Genomic DNA, 21,376 nt, shown 5'->3' with positions numbered 1-21,376 from the left:
TAATCAGGCAGAAAGTCAGATACCCTGGCAGAGGTGAATCTCATCGTTCATATACATGGGTGCAGGAGGAGTTGGGTTGTTCTGCATTCAACTTGAGAGGATAGTAGGGAGTTTTTATCTTTCGAATACTTGCAGTTTGAAAATCTGGGGCGTAAAGTATGTCTGTTGTGTGTGCACAGATTCCATCACAGCGACTGTCTCTTCGACTTCTAGTCTGAAAGTGCTTCTTCCCTGTCTCCTCCAGGTAGAACGTCATGACATGAATACCCTAAGCCTTCCCCTGAACATCCGCCGAGGCGGGTCGGACACCAACCTCAACTTTGATGTACCAGATGGCATCCTGGACTTCCACAAGGTCAAACTCAGCGCGGACAGCCTGAAGCAGAAAATTCTAAAGGTCACAGAGCAGATAAGAATCGAGCAAACGTCCCGCGATGGGAATGTCGCAGAGTATCTGGAACTAGTCAGCAGCGCAGACAAGCAGCAGGCTGGCCGCATCAAGCAGGTCTTTGAGAAGAAGAATCAGAAGTCGGCTCAATCCATTGCCCAGCTGCAGAAGAAGTTAGAGCAGTATCACAGAAAGCTCCGGGAGCTCGAGCAGAATGGGGCCCCCAGGAGCTCAAAGGACATTGCCAAGGACAACTTGAAGGACATCCAGTCCCCTCTGAAGGATGCGCAGGCCAAGGCTCGCACCGCTCCCCACAGCCTGGAGAGCAGTAAGTCGGGCCTGCCAGGGGTGTCCCTCACCCCACCCGTGTTCGTCTTCAGCAAGCCCAGAGAGTTCGCCAACTTGATCCGGAATAAGTTTGGCAGTGCCGACAATATCGCTCACCTAAGAAACTCCTTGGAGGAGTTCCGGCCCGAGACCAGCGCCAGGGCCTACGGGGGCAGCGCCACCATCGTGAACAAGCCCAAGTACGGCAGCGACGACGAGTGCTCGAGCGGCACGTCAGGCTCCGCCGATAGCAACGGGAACCAGTCGTTTGGGGCCGGGGGCACTGGCGCACTGGACAGCCAGGGCAAGCTCACGGCCATCCTGGAGGAGCTCAGGGAGATCAAGGACACCCAGGCGCAGCTGGCCGAGGACATCGAGGCACTGAAGGCGCAGTTCAAGAGGGAGTATGGCTTCATCTCTCAGACCCTGCAAGAGGAGACATACAGGTATTTCATGCTCTTCTCTTCACATTCTTTCAGGAGTACGAGTTACTACCTGCGGAGAGATTGCTCGAAGGTGATATGCTAGTGGTTGTATTTTCTGTAAATATGGATATAGGTCAAAAGGCATTTAGGAATCGGTAGTTCTTGCCATACCTTGTGATTCTTAGTTTTGTAATTTGTGACTTGAAGCCTGACAGCTTAGAGAAAGACCTTATACATGTGGGTCTGTTAAAATATCACTATATAGTCGATGACTCGTGCATACTGAGCTCCTGACTCAGTAGGCTGCTGTTATGAGGTCTCGGTACACCAATTTGTAGATCTGTATTTGATTTCCCTCCATAATAACTGTCAAGTAAAAAACGAATTCATTGTCCAGCTAGGTAGCTTTTATTTGGTACATAAATCTTGAAGTCTTTATATAGTGTATTTTTTTATGATATTGTATTTTGCTCAGTAAACTTTCGCCCTAAATGAAGAGCTTTCAAAAGGACTCTTAAGATTATAAGTATAATCAATAATAAATTCAAATCTTGTGGATTATATTAGCTAATTTTTAAAGTCTGGTGTTGTGTAGGCTGGCTTTTAGGTGCCTCTAGCTTAACTAGTGTGTATGCCCAAGTATGAGGTGATTTTCCACCATTTTCCCAATAAAAATATGCACCCCCAAGTTTTTTTGTCAAATAAATGTTAACTTCTAAAAATGTAGATTAAAAAGTGAATGCCTAGGGCTTCCCTGGTGGCGCAGTGGTTGAGAGTCCGCCTGCCGATGCAGGGGACACGGGTTCGTGCCCCGGTCTGGGAAGATCCCACATGCCACGGAGTGGCTGGGCCCGTGAGCCATGGCCGCTGAGCCTGCGTGTCTGGAGCCTGTGCTCCGCAACGGGAGAGGCCACAGCAGTGAGAGGCCTGCGTACTGCAAAAAAAAAAAAGTGAATGCCTATTACATATGGTAAGAGTTAAAATTTAAATTTACTTTACACGTTTTTTATGTGATATATGATTTTATATATGTGTTAATTTAGAGATGTGGCTTTTTTCGGCTGTCATATTTTATGAAATGATTTTTTAAAAACTTTCCACCTACATCTTTGACTTTGGATTCTTTGTCACGTAAGAAGTGTTTCTGCGTCACAGTTTTTCCAGATAATATTGACTTTAATTCCATTCAGATAGTTTGGGATACAGCACCCTTTGGATCCCTTTATTTCAAGTCACAAGCATCCGTTAGGACAGCTTTGGCTCTCATTTGTTATATAACATGTTTGTGATCTCCATGATTTGGTCACTCACTGTATTACTTCCTTTAAGAGATTTTTTTTTTTTTTTTAGTTTTTATTTTACATTGGAGTATAGATGACTAATAATGTTGTGTTAGTTTCAGGTATACAGCAAAGTGATTCAGTTATACATCTATCTATTCTTTTTCAGCTTCTTTTCCCATATAGGTTATTAAGAGTATTGAGTAGAGTTCCCTGTGCCATATAGTAGGTCCTTGTTGATTATCTATTTTATGTATAGTAGTGTGTAGACATTAATCCCAAACTCCTAATTCATCCCTCCCTGCCTCCTTTCCCCTTTAGAAATCATCAGTTTGTTTTCTAAGTCTGTGAGTCTGTTTCTGTTTTATAAGTAAGTTCATTTGTATCATTTTTTTTTAGAGTCCACATATAAGTGATAGCATATGATGTTTGTCTTTCTCAGTCTGACTTATTACTTCACTTAGTATGATAATCTCTAGGTCCATCCATGTTGCTGCAAATGTCATTATTTCATACTTTTTTTTATGGCTGAGTAATATTCCTTTGTATATATGTACCCTGTCTTCTTTATCCATTCATCTGTCAAGAGATTTTTTAAAGGCTTGCTTACAAAACACCAACATTGGGCACCTGTGAAATCCTACCTGAGAAAAATCATTAAATCTATATCAAAGTGTTTTTTAAAATGATTCTATGAGGTGACTAAGCGTCTAAAACTGGCGTTGATCGAAGTCATCCAGGCTAATGCACCTTCCCCAAATAGTGCTTCCTGTTTCCAAATAAATATTACAGGGTTTCAAATACAATACAAAATTCCCCTTCTCTGAGGGGATTGGGGGTGGGAATGGGAATCTTTGTGGTTCTGTTACTTTAGATTTGGACTTTCGGAAGTGCCACCTGATAAGCCATCTTTAATTTGCAAGAAGCATGATTTTTTAATTGACACTTAAGTCCTAAGCGCTGACACATGTATTCGGAATCACTGTGTGCACTGGGAAATAAGTGGAATTGGCTCCAGCGTAGAAATCGGTCATTTCCTTACAGCCTCTCTGGCGCATGAGAGCTGTGGCCGTGAACCATTAGGCACTGTGGGGTCGGAAGAGGGAAGAGCACCGGGATGCCAGTGGGTCCTCGCCTTTAGCAGGAGGATTGACAGCCCTGTCTCCTGACCAGCCCTGGTGAATGTGCCAGTGATAAGGCCTGTCCTGTTGTCCCCACAGCCAGGTGTTGGTCTGATGTGGGTGGAAAAGCCAGGTTTGGTTTGCATGAACCCTCAGCGGTGCGGACAGAGTTAAGACTGCAGAGACCAGTCCTTTCTGGAGCTAGAGTTCAGTGTTTTCCAAAAGCATGTTCCCCACAGCTTGACTTACTTTTTTGGAAGCACAGTCTGCCTGGGGATGAGAGCAAGCCAAGGGGCACTGGTGACAGTGAGACACAAAGGATGCCGTTTTCTAAGTGCTGTCAGAACACCTTTGAAATGTCACGTTCAGAATCACCTCCTCTCTTTGGAAAGGTACGAGCGACTGGAAGACCAGCTGCATGACCTCACGGACCTGCATCAGCACGAGACGTCCAACCTGAAGCAGGAGCTGGCCAGCATCGAGGAGAAGGTGGCCTACCAGGCCCACGAGCGGTCACGGGACATCCAGGTGCCTTTCCTCTCCCCACTAGAGCTCACGTGGGCTCTTCCCAGCCTTTCATTCATTTAACAAACTAAGTGCATTACCCCCAAGCCTGAAGGGATTTCTGGCATGTGGAGCAAACATTTATTCTTCACCATATTAACCCCATTAGCTCATGTTATAGACATTAAGCTATGTTCTGTTTACTTTCTGCCTAAATTAGTTAGCAAATATTTATTATCTACCCCAAGCCTATCACCGATACTCTACTCTCCCCACCATCACCACAGTTTTTACAAATTTTAAAACATTGGATAAATCTTGCCTTCGGCATGCTCGCCTAGGTGGAGGGTCAGAAGTAACACAACTGCCACTTGGCTCAAGACAATGTGAACAAGGGCCAAATCACGTGACGCAGACTCTGAAAGCCTCAGAAATTTAGGCGTGCAGTGCCCAGCAAGCTATGGACAAGTGGGGCAGGGGTCCACTTAGTGGTCAGACACTGGACTTCAGTCCCAGCCATTTACCAGCTTCATGGTCCTGAGCAAGCCTTAAGTCTATTTGCTCATCTCTAAAATAATAGCTTTCATATTTGTGGGAATTTCAAGCAGTTGAGTGCATACCGTGTTCCAAGCACTATCAAAGCACTTTACATGTCTAATTTCCCCATCTGTTCCTCACAACAGCCCTTTGAGGTAGTTTTTGTTATTCTCTTAATTTCTCAGATGTGGAGACCAAGGCACAGAGAGGTTAAGTGACTTGACCAAGGTCTTGCAGATAATCCTTGAGTAATGAATGTGAATAAATGTCCTGGAGGAGGTGGGACTTGAAGGTGGGTGGGATCCTGATGGATGGAGGGAAGGGGTAACTGGATCAGTATAAACAAAGGCATGCTCCAGTATTAATGTGATACTAACGCTGTAGTGAAGCAACCCTAGGCTTCTTGAGCTCCTTTTTTTAGGGGTACTAGAGGGTCTCTTTTCCCCCCAGTTTTTATTCTGATATCATTGACTGACATATAATGGTATTAGTTTAAGGTGTACAATATAATATTTGGTATGTGTACATATTGCAAAATTATCACCACAATAAGTTTAGTTAATATTCATCACCTCACATAGTTACAAATTTGTTCTCTTATGATGAGAACTTTTAAGGCTTATTCCCTTAGCAAGTTTCAAATATACAATACAGTGTTGTTAACTATAGTGACTAAGCTGTACAGTACATTCCCCAGGACTTATTCACCTTATCACTGGAAGTTTGTGCCTTTTGATCCCTTTCATCCATTTTACCTCCCTTCCCCTTTTAGATTCTGCCAGATAAGTGAGATCATACAGTAGTTATTTGTCTCTGTCTGACTCATTTCACTTAGCAAAATACCCTTTAGGTCCGTCCATGTTGCTGCACATGGAACTATTTCTTTCTTTCTCACGGCTGCATAGTGTGCCTGTGTGTGTCTGTGTGTGTGTGTATGTGTACCTCATTTTCTTTGTTCGTCCATCAGTGGACACTTGGGTTGTTTCCATGTCTTGGCTATTGTCAATAATGCTGCAATAAATATGAGGGTGTGGATTTCTCTTCTAGGTACTGATTTAATTTCCTTCAGATATATACAGAGAAGTGGGATTGCTGTGTCGTATTGTAGTTCTATTTTTAATTTTTTGAGGAACCTCTATAGTGTTTTCCATAATGGCTGCAGTGATTTACATGCCCATTGATCACCTCTTTAAAGAAAAAAACAAAGAAGTATACTCTCGCAGTCATGCTCAGCTTCAGTTTTACACATTTTCTTCGTAGGCAGTGCTTACTTTCTCCAGCCCCACTTTACAAGGGGCTGAAACAGAAGGAGAGATTTCTCCCACAGTGTGTAAGCCAGACTTTTAGCCACCCACGTTTTGTTCCACACTGTGTCTGGGGCTGAGCCTGTGCTAATCCCAACGTCTCCTTGGACAATTCTGGGAGCCACAGCATCAGACTTGTTCGCCTCTGAGGACCCTGGTGCACAAGACACTTGGGGGATTTCTGCCACTGCTCTGGGCTAGGAGACTTAACTTCACTGCTGACTGGTTTAAAAAATGGGAACCCGTTTAAATGTGAAGTGTTGCCAGGTGGACAGTGCAGTCTGTTTTATTAGAGCATTCTGTTTTAGAATATGTCTGGGATGCCACTAACTGATGTTTAAATATATGGTTTTCTTATTTAGAGGATTGTTTGGGTTTATATTATTATTCCTTTTTTTAAAGAAACATACTTTAGAGATGGAGGGGTAAGATAAAGGGAGGGACTTCACAAAGAGAGCTTAAAAATGTAGAAGAGTTCATTTCAGCATTTTCTAGTTTCACCTTGTAGCTCAGAAGTGCAAAGAGGATGCCTGTGTGAGTGGCTGGAGGGTCTTTCTTGTTAGGATAGTTAGAATCCTGGCTCTGCCTCTTACCATAAACCTGCAACATCAACGCTGTGCCTCAGTTTCCTCATCTATATAATGGAAATATTAATGAGCTCTACCTCAAAAGGCTGTCAGGAGGATTAAATGGGATAAGACATGTAAAGTACTTAAATCTTTACCTGACACATAATAAGCGGATAAAAATAAATATTGGCCAGTTTTTGTATTTATTATGTATGAGTAGCCATATTTCTTGAGGCTTTTGGCAGTTGGACCTGCTCAGCTTCCTCTTTATTTCTTGTTTCTTTTGTTCTTATAAGCAGGGTTATACAAGATGATGGAGTCGTATAGATGAGGGTGACTGTTGCCTATAGGGATGCAAGGGTTTTGTTGTTGTTTTAAAACACAAATGAGTTTTTTAACCCTGAATTCTCAATTAGAAGAGTTTAAAGACAATCCTGTCCTCTGTCCTTATCCCCAATAAGTTAAATACTGGGCCCGAGGAAGTACTAAAGATTGTGGGGCTGTATATCTCTTAGTGGGTGCTGTGACCAAAATTCCTTACGAATTCACTGCTTAATTTTCTTGGATTTTCCTTTTGGTAAAAAATTTGACAGAAGTTCTAAGGCAGTTCTAGGATTAGTCTATTTGTGTATGTAATTCATCAACCCAATCACAGATGAATGAATTTGCCTAAAATGTTGATCTTTTATCCTGTCCTATCACCTTTTCCATGCCATGCCTAAAAGAGAGGACACCATGGGCCTAAGTGTTTGAAAAGAATGCATGATACTGGGGGCACTCGCCTGTCATTGTAGAAAGCCGGAACTTTTTAGAATGTGAGATCTGAAGAAGTTGTACCTTTTTTGTTGGTAGCCTGTGTAATGGAAGTTCCTATAGTAACAGAGGACCCTTGGCCCATAGAGTATGTTCAGCAGAAGGAAAGTAAATAAGTTTTGGAGCCATTATGCTCGTTTAAAACCTGAAAACATGACTGGATTTTAATTGAGCAAACACATATTGGTAAATGAGTTGGAAAACAGGCTCGTGAACTAAAAGGAGCTCCTTGTACCACCTCTACTTCGATGCTTTTCTCCCGAGAGGTGTAAGGTTTTTCTCTCTCAAGCCTCATATCCCATTACTGGCATCCAGTCTGGAGCATTCAGCCAGCACGTACCTCCTGCTGCCAGCACGTACCTCCTGTGCGGTGCAGGTGTGGTCCCTTGGTTAGGGACAAGGGCCAGAGGGAGACTTGACATAGTCTGGTGGGTCCAGGAGGGTGTCCCTCAGGATGTGACCATCAATGTGGGACCTGAAAGGTAGAGGGGAATGGTGTGTGGGGAGGCAAACCTTTCGGCCACAGCACACTGCGTGTGCAAAGGCCCTGAGCATGGTCCTTTTCAGAACTTCAAAAAGCCGGTATGGCCAGAACACAGTGAGGGGGGAGGCGGCTTACCAGGTAAGCAAGGCAGGAGACAGTGGCTGGGCCTGGACCACGTTAAAGATTTAAAAGTTTCTACAAGAAGGAGTGACATCAGATATGCGTCCTTCAAAGATCACTTGGGCTGCTGTGTGGAAAGTGGATTCATGAGGTTGAAGACCAAGAGGGTGTGAAGAGAAATGAGTGGAAAGTTACTGCAGGTGGAGACCCTGATGACTGAGGTGGGGGGTTACTGTGGGAGGAGAGAGAAATGGACCAGTTAAGCTAAATACCAGATGTTGCATCGGAGGGGCCGGGTGCTGGATTAGACGAGAGGGGTGTCAAGGCATGCCTCTCACGTTTCTCACATGACAACTCGGTGCATCAGGTGCTGTTTTCTGAGAAGAGGAATTGGAAGGGACACGGTTGATGGCAGGAGCAGGGAAGGTGCAGATATGAATCCACAACTGGCCATGGTGCATTTGAGGTGCTTTTAAGAAGCTCAAAGTGGAGATGTCCAGGACGCATGTAGACACATGAGTCAATCTCAAGAGAGACCGCTGGGCTGGAGATACTTGGAGTCGTCCGTGTCTAGTAATCAAAGCCTTGGCAAGAATGAGATCTGGGGAGAAGCTGTAGCTTCAGATAGTGCCCTGGTAACGCAGCGTTCGAAGAGCAGCCATGAGAGCCCCACAGTCAGCCGGGCCCCATCCCTCCCTCCGTCCTCCACTGGTCTGTAACAGGTGCACATGGACTGAGCAGTGGAATAAGGACTAGCAGTTGGTGGGACTTCCCTGGCAGTCCAGTGGTTAGGACTCTGTGCTTCCACTGCAGGGAGCCCCGGTTCGATCCCTGGTCAGGGAACTAAGATCCCACATGCCGTGTGGCACAGCCAAAAAGAAAACAACAAAAGGACTAGCAGTTGGAGATGTCACCTGCCCCGTGACTGGAGTTAGTCACCTGTCACAAAACGGAATCCCACCCCTCTTCTGGTTTGTCCCTGATGATTCCACCAGATGCCAGTATTTTATGCACTTTATTTTAAATATAGGTGGAGTCAAAAATACCTAACCGTAATTCCTCATTCATGGTACTTCATGGTTGTAGATACATGCGTGTTCTGTCTGTGAAGGACAGGACAAAGTGAGCCTTGGGATTCTTGTCTTACTTCTCTGTCTGTCATCACCATCGTCATCGTTATCATCGTCAGTTCGAAGCTGCACAGGCAGCAGCATCCTGAGCTGGGTGGCCCTCGCGCACGTCCCAGCTCACGCTCACGTGTTGCTGGTGATCTCAACAGCATTTGATCCTCGCTCTCCCTCTCGCCCACAGGAAGCCTTGGAGTCCTGCCAGACTCGCATTTCTAAGTTGGAGCTCCACCAGCAGGAGCAGCAAGCCCTGCAGACAGACACAGTGAACGCCAAGGTACTCCTGGGGAAATGCATCAATGTGGTCCTGGCCTTCATGACTGTCATCCTGGTGTGTGTGTCCACCATCGCCAAGTTCATCTCACCCATGATGAAGAGCCGCTTCCACATTCTCGGCACCTTCTTCGCTGTGACTCTCCTGGCAATATTCTGTAAAAACTGGGACCATATTCTCTGTGCCATAGAAAGGATAATAATACCAAGATGAAGCCGCTGGTTCCTGTCCTCATGTTCTTTCAAGTTTTTATTTTGGAGAAAATTCTCTGCATACTACCAGATTTTAAAATGAACGTTTGTGCCGACGGAAGGTTACAAGGGCCACGGCTGCGCGTTGTAAATAACTGCAGTTCTCTTCTCTCGGTAGCACTTGCCAGCTGGGTCCCTGTACGTGGTTACCGTGAATCTGTTTCCATGCTCTCACCACGTTGCTCACTGCCTTAATCAGACCAGGCTTCCTGCCCACCTGCCTAGTCCAGCATGGTCAGCCTCTGGTTGCTGAGCACTTGGTGTGATTAGTGACCCAGAAGGGATTTTAAATCTCTCTCTCTTAAGTCTCTGTCAAAATTGAGCTGCACTCTTGCTGGCGGTTGTGTTTTCCCCGCGTCCTATAAGCAGCGAGGGTGTGGCATGACTTGGGGAGGTGAAGAAGCATAGGCGTTGCCCATGTGAGCACGTGTGGCCCGTGGAAGCACAGTAAATCCCGTGTAATCCGCCCCACTGTTCACTGATGACCATAGGTCCCATGTGTGCCCAGTGTCCACAGTGGTCAACTGTTCGTGACTCTATCACATGGAAATCTAATAACACACCTGTTGATCCATCAAAAGTCTAACTTAAGTGTTCGGTTTCTCTTTAAATGGTAAGACATGAATATTTATGAATGGGCCTTACCTTCTTATACCCAGGGAGCCGCACTCCTGATTTCACATTCACTGGTTGTCTTATGCACCACCTTCAAGGCATGTAGAGATGCTTCCAAAGCATCTTTAACATGAAATTGGTGTCTGATAAGCACTACACTGGAGGTTTGCGTTTGGGCACATCTTCGCTGTGATGCGCCCCTCTGCGATGTGATTCACTTTATTCAGTCTGTGAGGGATAGCAAAGCTTACTCAGTAAAAGAAAAAGGATGCTCACGTTGCAGTGTTTCTGTTTCTCTTCAAGGACAACAGCATCGTAGCTTATAAAGCTAAAGTGCCCTGAGGTAGGTACACTGGAAAAGGGGAAGAAAATATGACGTGTGATCTAACTGGGTGGCAGCTAGATGAGTGGGTGCAGGTCACCTGGATGAAGATTGAGGGAGGGTCCTCGTCAGACCCTGAAAGACCAGCAGGAATAAAATAAATTAGATGCAGTGTCTGAGCCAAGGTTGCCATCTCTCTCTTAGGATAAGTTCTGAGGTAATACGTGGAGTGGCCACACTTTCACTCCATGGAAAGTCAACGTCTTTGGTCTGTTTGGGGGATGCCATTCACTACCTTGAGCCCAGATTATATTTTCCTTTAGATCTGTTTCTCTGCGTATATAACAAAAAGGAAGTCCTATGAGAATCTAATGGAAACTGTTGTTCAGCCCCTTCTCACACCAGCTGTTTTGTTATCTGAAGGCATAAAGAAGCATGTTAGTGTACATTTTCTTCCAGAAAACATCAAATCGTCTGGATTTAAATTTTAAGTGTAATAATTTGCAAATAGCTGCTCTTAGGGAAATCTCCTGAAAAAAATGTGACATAAGCCATGGTTTGAGGGAATGGAATAGTCAGGCGTTTGGTACAAGTCCAGTGTGGGTGAGTCTCATACAACTTAAGCTTGCTTTTTTTTAAGTTTACAATTCAGTGGTTTTAGTCAATTCACACTTAGGCAACTATCATTACTATCTAATTCCAGACTCGAGCTTTTTAAAACAATAAACATCATTTCACAAAATCTTTGGCTTAAAGTATCTTGCATTCAGGGAAGAGGGAGTCCCACCCCATCTCATGGCTGTGTCCCCTTTCACTGCCAGGCTCTCCCCTGGTCTCCCAAGTTGGCTGTAAATACACTGTGGTCCATCCAGTCCAGGGGACAGAAACAGGTTGCAGATCCAGGGAAGGGAGAGAGGAGCAATGTTGTGCTGCTTTTTGCTTTTCCGTTTTCATGACCAGCATTCCCTGTTGTCTGTGGGCTTCAGTCTCCATGCGGGCTGAGGGCCGGGTGTAACTTAGGCCCTTGAATCAAGATGGCTCCTGGATGGGCTCCTCTTGATTTCTGTGAACATTTCTGAGGCACTTTGGAGATGCCAGGCAGTAGGGTAGGTGTAGATGCCGCTGGTGGTTTAGAGAGAAAGAGTGAGATCCCTGGCCCTTCCCTCCCGGTAGGCATGGGCCTCCTTCTCACGCCCCAACACTCTGCTCCGTCGTTCAGCCAGACCTGTGATCAGTGTGTCTCCTCCCCAGGGAGAAAGGTGGAGAAGAAAGCAACACAATTCACCCCCTCCAGGCTGGAGCTGTTAATAGAAGCTGCTTGAAACTGACTCTCTTCTGAAATACTGTAGGATCTAAATCATCCCACCTGATCATGAATTCTTTTTGTTTTTTAAAGAATTCATATTTCTGGTGATTCTCATTAGATTTCAGAAACCTTGTTTTCACTTGGATATGCTCAACCTACACAGTGTATTTATTTTAGAGTCTCATTGCAAGTTCATGAAGCTTTTTAATAAGATGATATCCTCCAAGGAGACTTTCACTCTCCGCAGTTCATTATTTTCTTCTTAAAGAATAAACTTTCCCACTGTTGCTGCTTTTCACTCCAAGGAGATTAAATAAAATGTTATAAATATACAATGAAAATAGTGCTCTAGCTATGACATACCCTGGAGTTGGATATTCAATATACATTTAACGAATCCTCTTCCCCACCTTTCGTTGGCAGTCAGCATCATGTGCGTACCTAGAGATGAAAGCCAGCGGTGGGGTGGGTAAGCGCCGGCTCCCTCAGCGAACTTAACTGAGTGGTTGAAGTTGCTGGACATTGGGTTCTAGCCCTGGATTGTTTGGTGCATATCATTTTCATGATCACCAGGGTAATGATAGTTTGCTGAGGACAAAACAAAAACCTAAGAATACTCTTGTGGGTTTGGAATTGGTTATTCCAGCTTATACTTTGAGTATGATTGAGTCGGAACAAAACATCGCCCCCACTCATTCCCCCCCCACCAAAAAAATTTAAACCCATAATGTAGCAGTAAATAAAAATATTCCATTGCTGATTCTTTTTTTAATAGATCTTTATTGGAGTATAAGTGCTTCACAATACTGTATTAGTTTCTGTTGTACAAAAAAGCAAATCAGCCATGTGCACACACATGTCCCCATATCCCCTCCCTCTTAAGCCTCCCTCCCATCCTCCCTATCCCACCCCTCTAGGTCATCGCAAAGCACCGAGCCGATCTCCCTGCGCTATGCTGTTGCTTCCCACCAGCCAACTAGTTTACATTCGGTAGTGTATATATGTCAATGCTACTCTCACTTCGCCCCAGCTTCGCGCTCCCACCCCGCGTCCTCAGGTCCATTCTCTATGTCTACCTCTTTATTCCTGCCCTGCAACTAGGTTCATCTGTACCATTTCTTTTTTTTTTTTTAGATTCCATATATATGTGTTAGCATACTGTATTTGTTTTTCAGACTTCACTCTGTATGACAGACTCTAGGTCCATCCACCTCACTACAAATAACTCAGTTTCGTTTCTTTTTATGGCTGAGTAATATTCCATTGTATATATGTACCACATCTTTTTTTTTTGTTTTGCGGTACGCGGGCCTCTCACTGTTGTGGCCTCTCCCGTTGCGGAGCACTGGCTCCGGACGCGCAGGCTCAGCGGCCATGGCTTACGGACCCAGCCGCTCCGCAGCATGTGGGATCTTCCCGGACCGGGGCACGAACCCGTGTCCCCTGCATCGGCAGGCAGACTCTCAACCACTGAGCCACTAGGGAAGCCCCCACATCTTTATACATTCATCTGTCAATGGACATTTAAGTTGGTTCCATGTCCTGGCTATTGTAAATAGTGCTGCAATGAACATTGTGGTACATGCCTCTTTTTGAATTATGGTTTTCTCAGGGTATATGCCCAGTAGTGGAATTGCTGGGTCATATGGTAGTTCTATTTTTAGTTTTTTAAGGAATCTCCATACTGTTCTCCATAGTGGCTGTATCAATTTACATTCCCACCAACAGTGCAAGAGGGTTCCTTTTCAGCACACTCTTTCCAGCATTTATTGTTTCTAGATTTTTTGATAATGGCCATTCTGACCGGTGTGAGGTAATACCGCATTGTAGTTTTGATTTGCATTTCTCTAATAATTAGTGATGTTAAGCATCTTTTCATGTGCCTCTTGACCATCTATATGTCTTCCTTGGTGAAAAGTCTATTTAGGTCTTCCACCCATTTTTTAACTGGATTGTTTGCTTTTTTGATATTGAACTCCATGAGCTGTTTGTATATTCTGGAGGTTAATCCTTTGTTGTTTCATTTGCAAATATTTTCTCCCATTCTGAGGGTTGTCTTTTTGTCTTATTTATGGTTTCCTTTGCTGTGCAAAAGATTTTAAGTCCCATTTGTTTATTTTTGTTTTTATTTTCATTACTCTAGGAGGTGGGTCAAAAAAGATCTTGCTGTGGTTTATGTCAGAGTGTTTTTCCTATGTTTTCCTCTAAGAGTTTGATAATGTCTGGTGTTACATTTAAATCTTTAATCCATTTGGAGTTTATTTTTGTGTATGGTGTCAAGGAGCGTTCTAATTTCATTCTTTTACATGTAGCTGTCCAGTTTTCCCAGCCCCATGTATTGAAGAGGCTGTCTTCTCTCCATTGTATTTTCTTGCCTCCTTTGTTGTAAATGAGGTGCCCATATATGCGTGGGTTTATCTCTGGGCATTCTGTCCTGTACCATTGATCTATATTTCTGTTTTTGTGCCAGTACCATTACTGTCTTGATTACTGTGGCTTTGTGGCATAGTTTGAAGTCGGGGAGCCTGATTCCTCCAACTCCGTTTTTCTTTCTCAAGATTGCTTTGTCTATGCAGGGTCTTTTGTGTTTCCATATGAATTGTAAAATTATTTGTTCTAATTCTGTGAAGAATGCCACCGGTAGTTTGAGAGGGATTTCATTGAATCTGTAGATTGCTTTGGGTAGTATAGTTATTTTCACAGTATTGATTCTTCCCATCCAAGAACATGGTATATTTCTCCATTTGTTTATGTCATCTTTGATTTCTTTCATCAGTGTTTTATAGTTTTCTGAGGACAAGTCTTTCACCTCCTTAGGCAGGTTTATTCCTAGGTATTTTATTCTTTTTGTTGCAATTGCAAATGGGATTGTTTCCTTAATTTCTCTTTCTGATTTTTCGTTGTTGGTGTATAGGAACGCCAGAGATTTCTGTGCATTAATTTTGTATCCTGCAGCCTTACCAAATTCATTGATTAGCTCTAGTAGTTTTCTGGTGGCATCTTTAGGATTCTCTATGTATAGTATCATGTCATCAGCAAACAGTGACAGTTTTACTTCTTTTCCAATTTGTATTCCTTTTATTTCTTTTTCTTTTCTGATTACCGTGGCTAGGACTGCCAAAACTGTTGAATAAGAGTGGCGAGAGTGGACATCCTTGTCTTGTTCCTGATCTTAGTGGAAATGCTTTCAGTTTTTCATCATTGAGTATGATGCTTGCTGTGGGTTTGTCATATATGGCCTTTATTATGTTGAGGTAGGTTCCCTCTGTGCCCATTTTCTGGAGAGTTTTTATCATAAATGGATGTTGAATTTTGTCAAAGGCTTTTTCTGCATGTATTCAGATGATCATATGGTTTTTATTCCTTAATTTGTTAAAGTGGTGTATCACATTGATTGTTTTACGTGTATTGAAGAATCCTTGCATCCCTGGGATAAATCCCACTTGATCATGGTGTATGATCCTTTTAATGTGCTGTTGGATTCTGTTTGCTAGTATTTTGTTCCGGATTTTTGCATCTATGTTCATCAGTGATATTGGTCTATAATATTCTTTTTTTGTAATATCTTTTTCTGGCTTTGGTATCCGGGTGATGGTGGCTTCGTAGAATGAATATGGGAGTGTTTCTCCCTCTGCAATTTTTTGGAAGAGTTTCAGAAGGATCAGTGTTAGCTCTTCTCTAAATGTTTGATAAATTCACCTGTGAAGCCATCTAGTCCTGGACTTTTGTCTATTGGAAGATTTTTAGTTACGGTTTCAATTTCATTACTTGCGATAGGTCTGTCTATATTTTCTAATTCTTCCTGGTTCAGTCTGGGAAAATTGTATCGTTCCAAGAATTTGTCCATTTCTTCCAGGTTGTCCATTTTATTGGCCTATAGTTGTTTGTAGCAGTCTCTTATAATCCTTTGTATTTCTGCAGTGTCAGTTGTGATTTCTCCTTTTTCATTTCTAATTTTATTGATTTGTGTCCTCTCCCTTTTTTTTCTTGATGAGTCTGGCTAAGGGTTTATCAATTTTATTTATCTTCTCAAAGAACCAGCTTTTAGTTTTATTGATCTTTGCTATTGTTCTCTTCGTTTCTATTTCATTTATTTCTGCTCTGATCTTATGATTTCTTTCCTTCTACTGACTTTGGGTTTTCTTTGTTCTTCTTTCTCTAGTTGTTTTAAGTGTAGGGATAGATTGTTTATTTGAGATTTTTCTTGTTTCTTGAGGTGAGATTGAATTGCTATAAACTTCCCTCTTAGAACTACTTCTGCTGCGTCCCATAGGTTTTGGGTTGTCATGGTTTTGCTATCATTTGTTTCTATGTATTTTTTAATTTCTTCTTTGATTTCTTCAGTGATCTCTTGGTTATTTTGTAGTGCACTGTTATCCTCCATGTATTTGTGTTTTTTACAGTTTTTTTTTCCTGTAATTGATTTCCAATCTCATAGCATTGTGGTCAGAAAAGATGCTTGATACGATTTCAATTTTCTTAAATTTTCCGATGCGTGATTTGTGACCCAAGATGTGATCTATCCTGGAGAATGTTCCATGTGCACTTGAGAAGAAAGTGTATTCTGCCACTTTTAGGTGGAATGTTCTATAAATATCAGTTAGATCTATCTGGTCTATTGTGTCATTTAAAGCTTGTATTTCCTTATTTATTTTCTGTTTGGATGATCTGTCCATGGTTGTAAGTGGGGTGTTCAGGTTCCCTACTATTACTGTGTTACTGTAGATTTCTCCTTTCATGGTTGTTAGCATTTGCCTTATGGATTGAGGTGCTCCTATGCTGGGTGCATAAGCATTTATAATTGTTATATCTTCTTGGATTGATCCTTTGATCATTAGGTAGTGTCTCTCCTTATCTCTTATAACAGTCTTTATTTTAAAGTCTATTTTATCTGATATGAGTATTGCTACCCCAGCTGTCTTTTGATTTACATTTGCATGGAATATCTTTTTCTGTCCCTTCACTTTCAGTCTGTATGTGTCCCTAGGTCTGAAATGGGTCTTTTGTAGACAGCATATATATGGGTCTTGTTTTTGTATCCATTCAGCCAGTCTGTGTCTTTTGGTTGGGGCATTTATCCATTTACTTTCAAGGTTATTATCAATATATATGTTCCTATTACCACTTTCTTAATTGTTTTGGGTTTGCTTTTGTGGGTTTCCCGCTTAGAGAAGTTCCTTTAGCATTTGCTGTAGAGCTGGTTTGGTGGTGCTGAATTTGCTTAGCTTTTTCTTGTCTGAAAAGCTTTTGATTTCTCCATCAAATCTGAATGAGATCCTTGCTGGGTAGATCAATCTTGGTTGTAGGTTTTTTTCTTTCATCACTTTAAGTATATCCTGCCACTCCTTCTGGCCTGCAGAGTTTCCAATGAAAAATCAGCTGATAACCTTATGGGGATTCCTTTGTATGTTATTTTTTGTTTTTTCCTTGCTGCTTTTCATATTTCTTAGAATTTAATTTTTGTTAGTTTGATTAATATGCATATTGGTGTGTTTTTCCTGTATGGGACTCTCTGTGCTTCCTGGACTTAGATGACTATTTCCTTTCCCATGTTAGGGAAATTTTCAACCTAATCTCTTCAAATATTTTCTCAGACCCTTTCTTTTTCTCTTCTTCTGGGACCCCTATAATTCCAATGTTGGTGCATTTAGTGTTCTCCCAGAGGTCTCTGAGACTGTCCTCAATTCTTTTCGTTCTTTTTTCTTTATTCTGCTCCTCTGCAGTTATTTCCACCATTTTGTCTTCCAGCTCACTTATTCGTTCTTCTGCCTCAGTTATTCTGTTATTGATTCCTTCTAGTGTATTTTTCATTTCAGTTATTGTGTTGTTCATCTCTGTTTGTTCTTTAGTTCTTCTAGATCTTGGTTAAACATTTCTTGTATTTTCTCCATCCATGCCTCCATTCTGTTTCTGAGATTCTGAATCAGCTTTGCTATCATTACTCTGAATTCTTTTTCATGTAGATTGCCTATTTCCTCTTCATTTATTTGGTGTTGTAGGTTTTACCTTGCTCCTTCATCTGTGAAATATTTTTTTGCCATCTCTTTTTTTTTTTTTTATGATTAGGATTGTGTTCCTATCTTCCTGGTTATTTTGCCGGAGGCTTCCAGTGCTGGAGTTTGTAGGCTATTGGGTAGACCTGGGTCTTGGTGCTGAGATGAGGAACTCTGTGAGACCTCACTCCGACGAATATTCCCTGGCATGTGAGGTTCTCTGTTAGTCCAGTGGTTTGGACTCGGAGCTCCCACCACAGGAGCTTCGGCCCAACCCCCAGCTCATGAAACAAGATCCTGTAAGCCATGTGGGGCGGCCAAAAAAAAAAAAACTAAACTAAAAGAACAATAACAAAGTAAAAAATAAAATTATACTAGGAAACTAACAGATATGTTAGAAAGAATATAAAAATAAAAATATAGATGGATCAACAACCAGAAGATACATCAGTACCACAATAGTAAAAAAGGAGGAGGAGGGAAAAGAAAAAAAACAAAGGGTAGGGGCGGGGGAAGGCCTTGGCTGTGGAAGGCGGGGCCTAAGCAAGGGTGAGGTTTGGGCAGTGGGCGGGGCCACTGCTCAGGACCCACAGAGATGGAAAAGGCCCTGGGGGCCATGGCGGAGTGGGGCTTAGGCTCAAGGAACAGAAGGGGCCCAGATGTGCCCCCCACCCCTGGGCTCAGAGGGCAGGGGACCTCACCTGGGAGCCCAGCAGGCTTCCTGGGCTAGAGTGGGTGGGGCAAACGCCCTCCTCTCCTCTCCTGCTCCTCCGCTCTGGGAGGGCCCCTCCTGCTTGCCTCTCATGATATCCGCAGCCTCAGGGGCGCTGATCCTGTCTGGCCTCCGCTTCTCCTCCCCCCTCAGTCCCCCTGCGTCCTACAGTTTCACTCTGGGGTTCCTCCCATCTCCTTGGGCGTCCGAGTCTTCCACCAGCGGCTGGCAGGCACCTTAGTTGTGGGGAGACGCTAATTCCGTGTCTTCCCACACCACCATCTTGACCCCGCCTCTCTATGTTGCTGATTTTGGACAGTGAAAGTAGCATTTGTTATTTAAATATATTAAGTATCAGTACATACAGCTGTCTTATTCTTTTTGTTTTTTAAATTTATTTTTGGCTGCGTTGGGTCTTTGTTGCTGCACATGGACTTTCTCTAGTTGTGTCGAGCGGAGGCTACTCTTCGTTGTGGTACGTGGGCTTCTCATTGCGGTGGCTTCTCTTGTTGCCGAGCACAGGCTCTAGGCGTGTGGGCTTCAGTAGTTGTGGCACATGGGCTCAGTAGTTGTGGCTCGCGGGCTCTAGAGCACAGGCTCAGTAGTTATGTTGCACGGGCTTAGTTGCTCCGCAACATGTGGGATCTTCCTGGACCAGGGCTCGAACCTGTGTCCCCTGCATTGGCAGGTGGATTCTTAACCACTGCGCCACCTGGGAAGTCCTGTTTTATTCTTTCTAATAACTACATTTTATTATGTAAAGAAATTATTGTAAATCTTTCACCCACTTATAGTAAAAGCATAGAAATTCCTGTTCAAAAGAAAAAAAAAAAGTAGCATTCGTCCCAAGTTTACAGCATGTATAGTTAGTTGTTCTGCTTATATGGTTGCTGTGATCTATTGATAAATTGAAATCGTCTGAAACTCCTCCCCTTTCCATTGCAGCCCATAATGCTATTATTATCCTTCTCTGTCAGTTAGCATCCATGCGATTTTAGCCCTTCTCCTGATTTGTCACTCTTGTATTCATTTAAATATTTCCCCACTATGTATGTTTCTCACCCTGTCATTTTTCTAGTGTATCAGGTTTAATTATGGGTTCAATAATAGTGAGAGGAACTAGCTTCCCTCGGGCAACTACTCACTTAGATCCTTTTTCTTTGTTTCTTAAATACCAAATTATTTTGCCTCACATGGAACATTTTTGCATTGAATCCAAATATAGTTGTATTGGTTTGGGAAAACATTCAAATATACTTACTAATATGAACATGCATGATTAGAGAACCTATTATGCCTATTTCTATAATTTTGAGAAACCGGGGGTAGGATGAAATGGCATTATTTAAAATTCAAGACTATCTGGAGAGAGGTGTATAAGAAGTTTAGCACATGTGCTAAGGAAAGAGTTGGTCTAAAAAGATAAATCACTGAAAAGAATGAAATTGGCCTATTTTTATTAAAAGTAGTTAAGAAGCTTTTTTAAAAAGAAAGGTACATTTAACAGGAGTGATAACCCAGAGGGTATAAAAGCAGATTTATAATTTTCTAAAGTCAATACAATTCTGTTTATAAGAAGCTGGGAAGTAAGTACTTTGATTGTTTTAGGAATGATTTATGTGTTGCAACTTTATTTAAAGCTTGTCTGCTGTATTTGTCCTTAGAGAAATGTTTCAACAAAACGTGCTCGCTTTTTAAGATGTGTTTAGGCAGTAGTTAGTGGCTCCGAGCATAGAAACTGGAAATGTTCATTGTGAGGTCTGTTGTAGAATTTCTGTTTTGTGGGATATCATATAGTTTCCTGTCAGCCTAACATTGTAAATTCCCTGTAGACCTTCACCACATTCAAAGCAGGTGCCATCATTTTTTTAAATAAACACGATGTTGGCTTTGATGTTAAACCAAGAGCTAGAGGCTTCCCTGGTGGCGCAGTGGTTGGGAGTCCACCTGCCAGTGCAGGGGACACGCATTCAAGCCCTGGTCCAGGAAGATCTCCCATGCCGCGAAGCAGCTAAGCCCGTGCGCCACAACTACTGAGCCTTCGCTCCGGAGCCCGTGAACCACAACTACTGAGCCCTCGCTCCGGAGCCCGTGAACCACAACTACTGAGCCCGCATGCCACAACTACCGAAGCCCGCGCACCTAGAGCCCGTGCTCCACAAGAAGAGAAGCCACCGCAATGAGAAGCCTGCGCACCGCAACGAAGAGCAGCCCCCGCTCCCCTCAACTAGAGAAAAGCCCATGTGCAGCAATGAAGACCCAACGCAGCCAAAAAATAAACAAACAGATAAATAAATTTATAAAAAAAAAAAAGAGCTAGATTTCTTAAATTTTCACATTTGTCAGAGCCCATCTCAGTAGCAGATCTGTTTGTGTGTCTGTATAATCATTTTTTAAAATAGACTATTTTAGGGCAGTTTTAGGCTCACAAAAAACTTCATTGGAAGGTACAGAGATTTCCATACACCCCCTGTCCCCACACATGTACAGCCTCCCCTGCTGTCAACATCCCCCAACAGGGGGTACAATGTAGGGGGAACCTACACTGATACGTCATTATCACCCAAAGTCCCTAGTTTACATTAGGGTTCACTCCTGTATATTCTATGGCTTTGGACAAGTGTGTAATGACATGCATCCACCTTTAATTATAGTGTCATACAGAATAGTGACACTGCCCTAAAAATCCTCTGCCTATTCATCCTTCCCTCTCCCCACCCATCCCCAATCAATGTTTAAACTAATTTCAAGTCTACCCTGTGCAAAGTTGTCCATGTGCCCATTCCTTGAGCCTGGTGGGAGAGGGAAGGACGGTTTGTCACAGTACCTGGAATTCTAGGAGATGTTCCCTGGTGTTGTGGGAAGAGGTGTGGTAGGATGTTGAGGGCAAGGCAGAGCCGTCCT

General features: G+C 43.0%; 1 protein-coding gene across 2 annotated transcripts in view; it reads left to right on the top strand.

Moving 5' to 3' along the window:
• The window catches only part of TMCC3 (transmembrane and coiled-coil domain family 3), a 68,771-nt gene extending 57,578 nt beyond the window's left edge, over positions 1-11,193 (top strand). For both annotated transcript variants that reach the window (XM_060025383.1, XM_060025384.1), the window contains exons 2-4: positions 245-1,161; positions 3,934-4,069; positions 9,184-11,193. In XM_060025383.1, the coding sequence (XP_059881366.1) occupies positions 245-1,161; positions 3,934-4,069; positions 9,184-9,486 (1,356 nt within the window). In that variant the 3' untranslated portion in view covers positions 9,487-11,193. The remainder of the gene's footprint in view (positions 1-244; positions 1,162-3,933; positions 4,070-9,183) is intronic.
• Positions 11,194-21,376: the final 10,183 nt, after the last annotated feature.

Source organism: Delphinus delphis, chromosome 11 (assembly GCF_949987515.2).
Source record: "Delphinus delphis chromosome 11, mDelDel1.2, whole genome shotgun sequence".
Classification (NCBI taxonomy): domain Eukaryota; kingdom Metazoa; phylum Chordata; class Mammalia; order Artiodactyla; family Delphinidae; genus Delphinus; species Delphinus delphis.
This window is presented reverse-complemented; position numbering and strand designations above follow the sequence as displayed.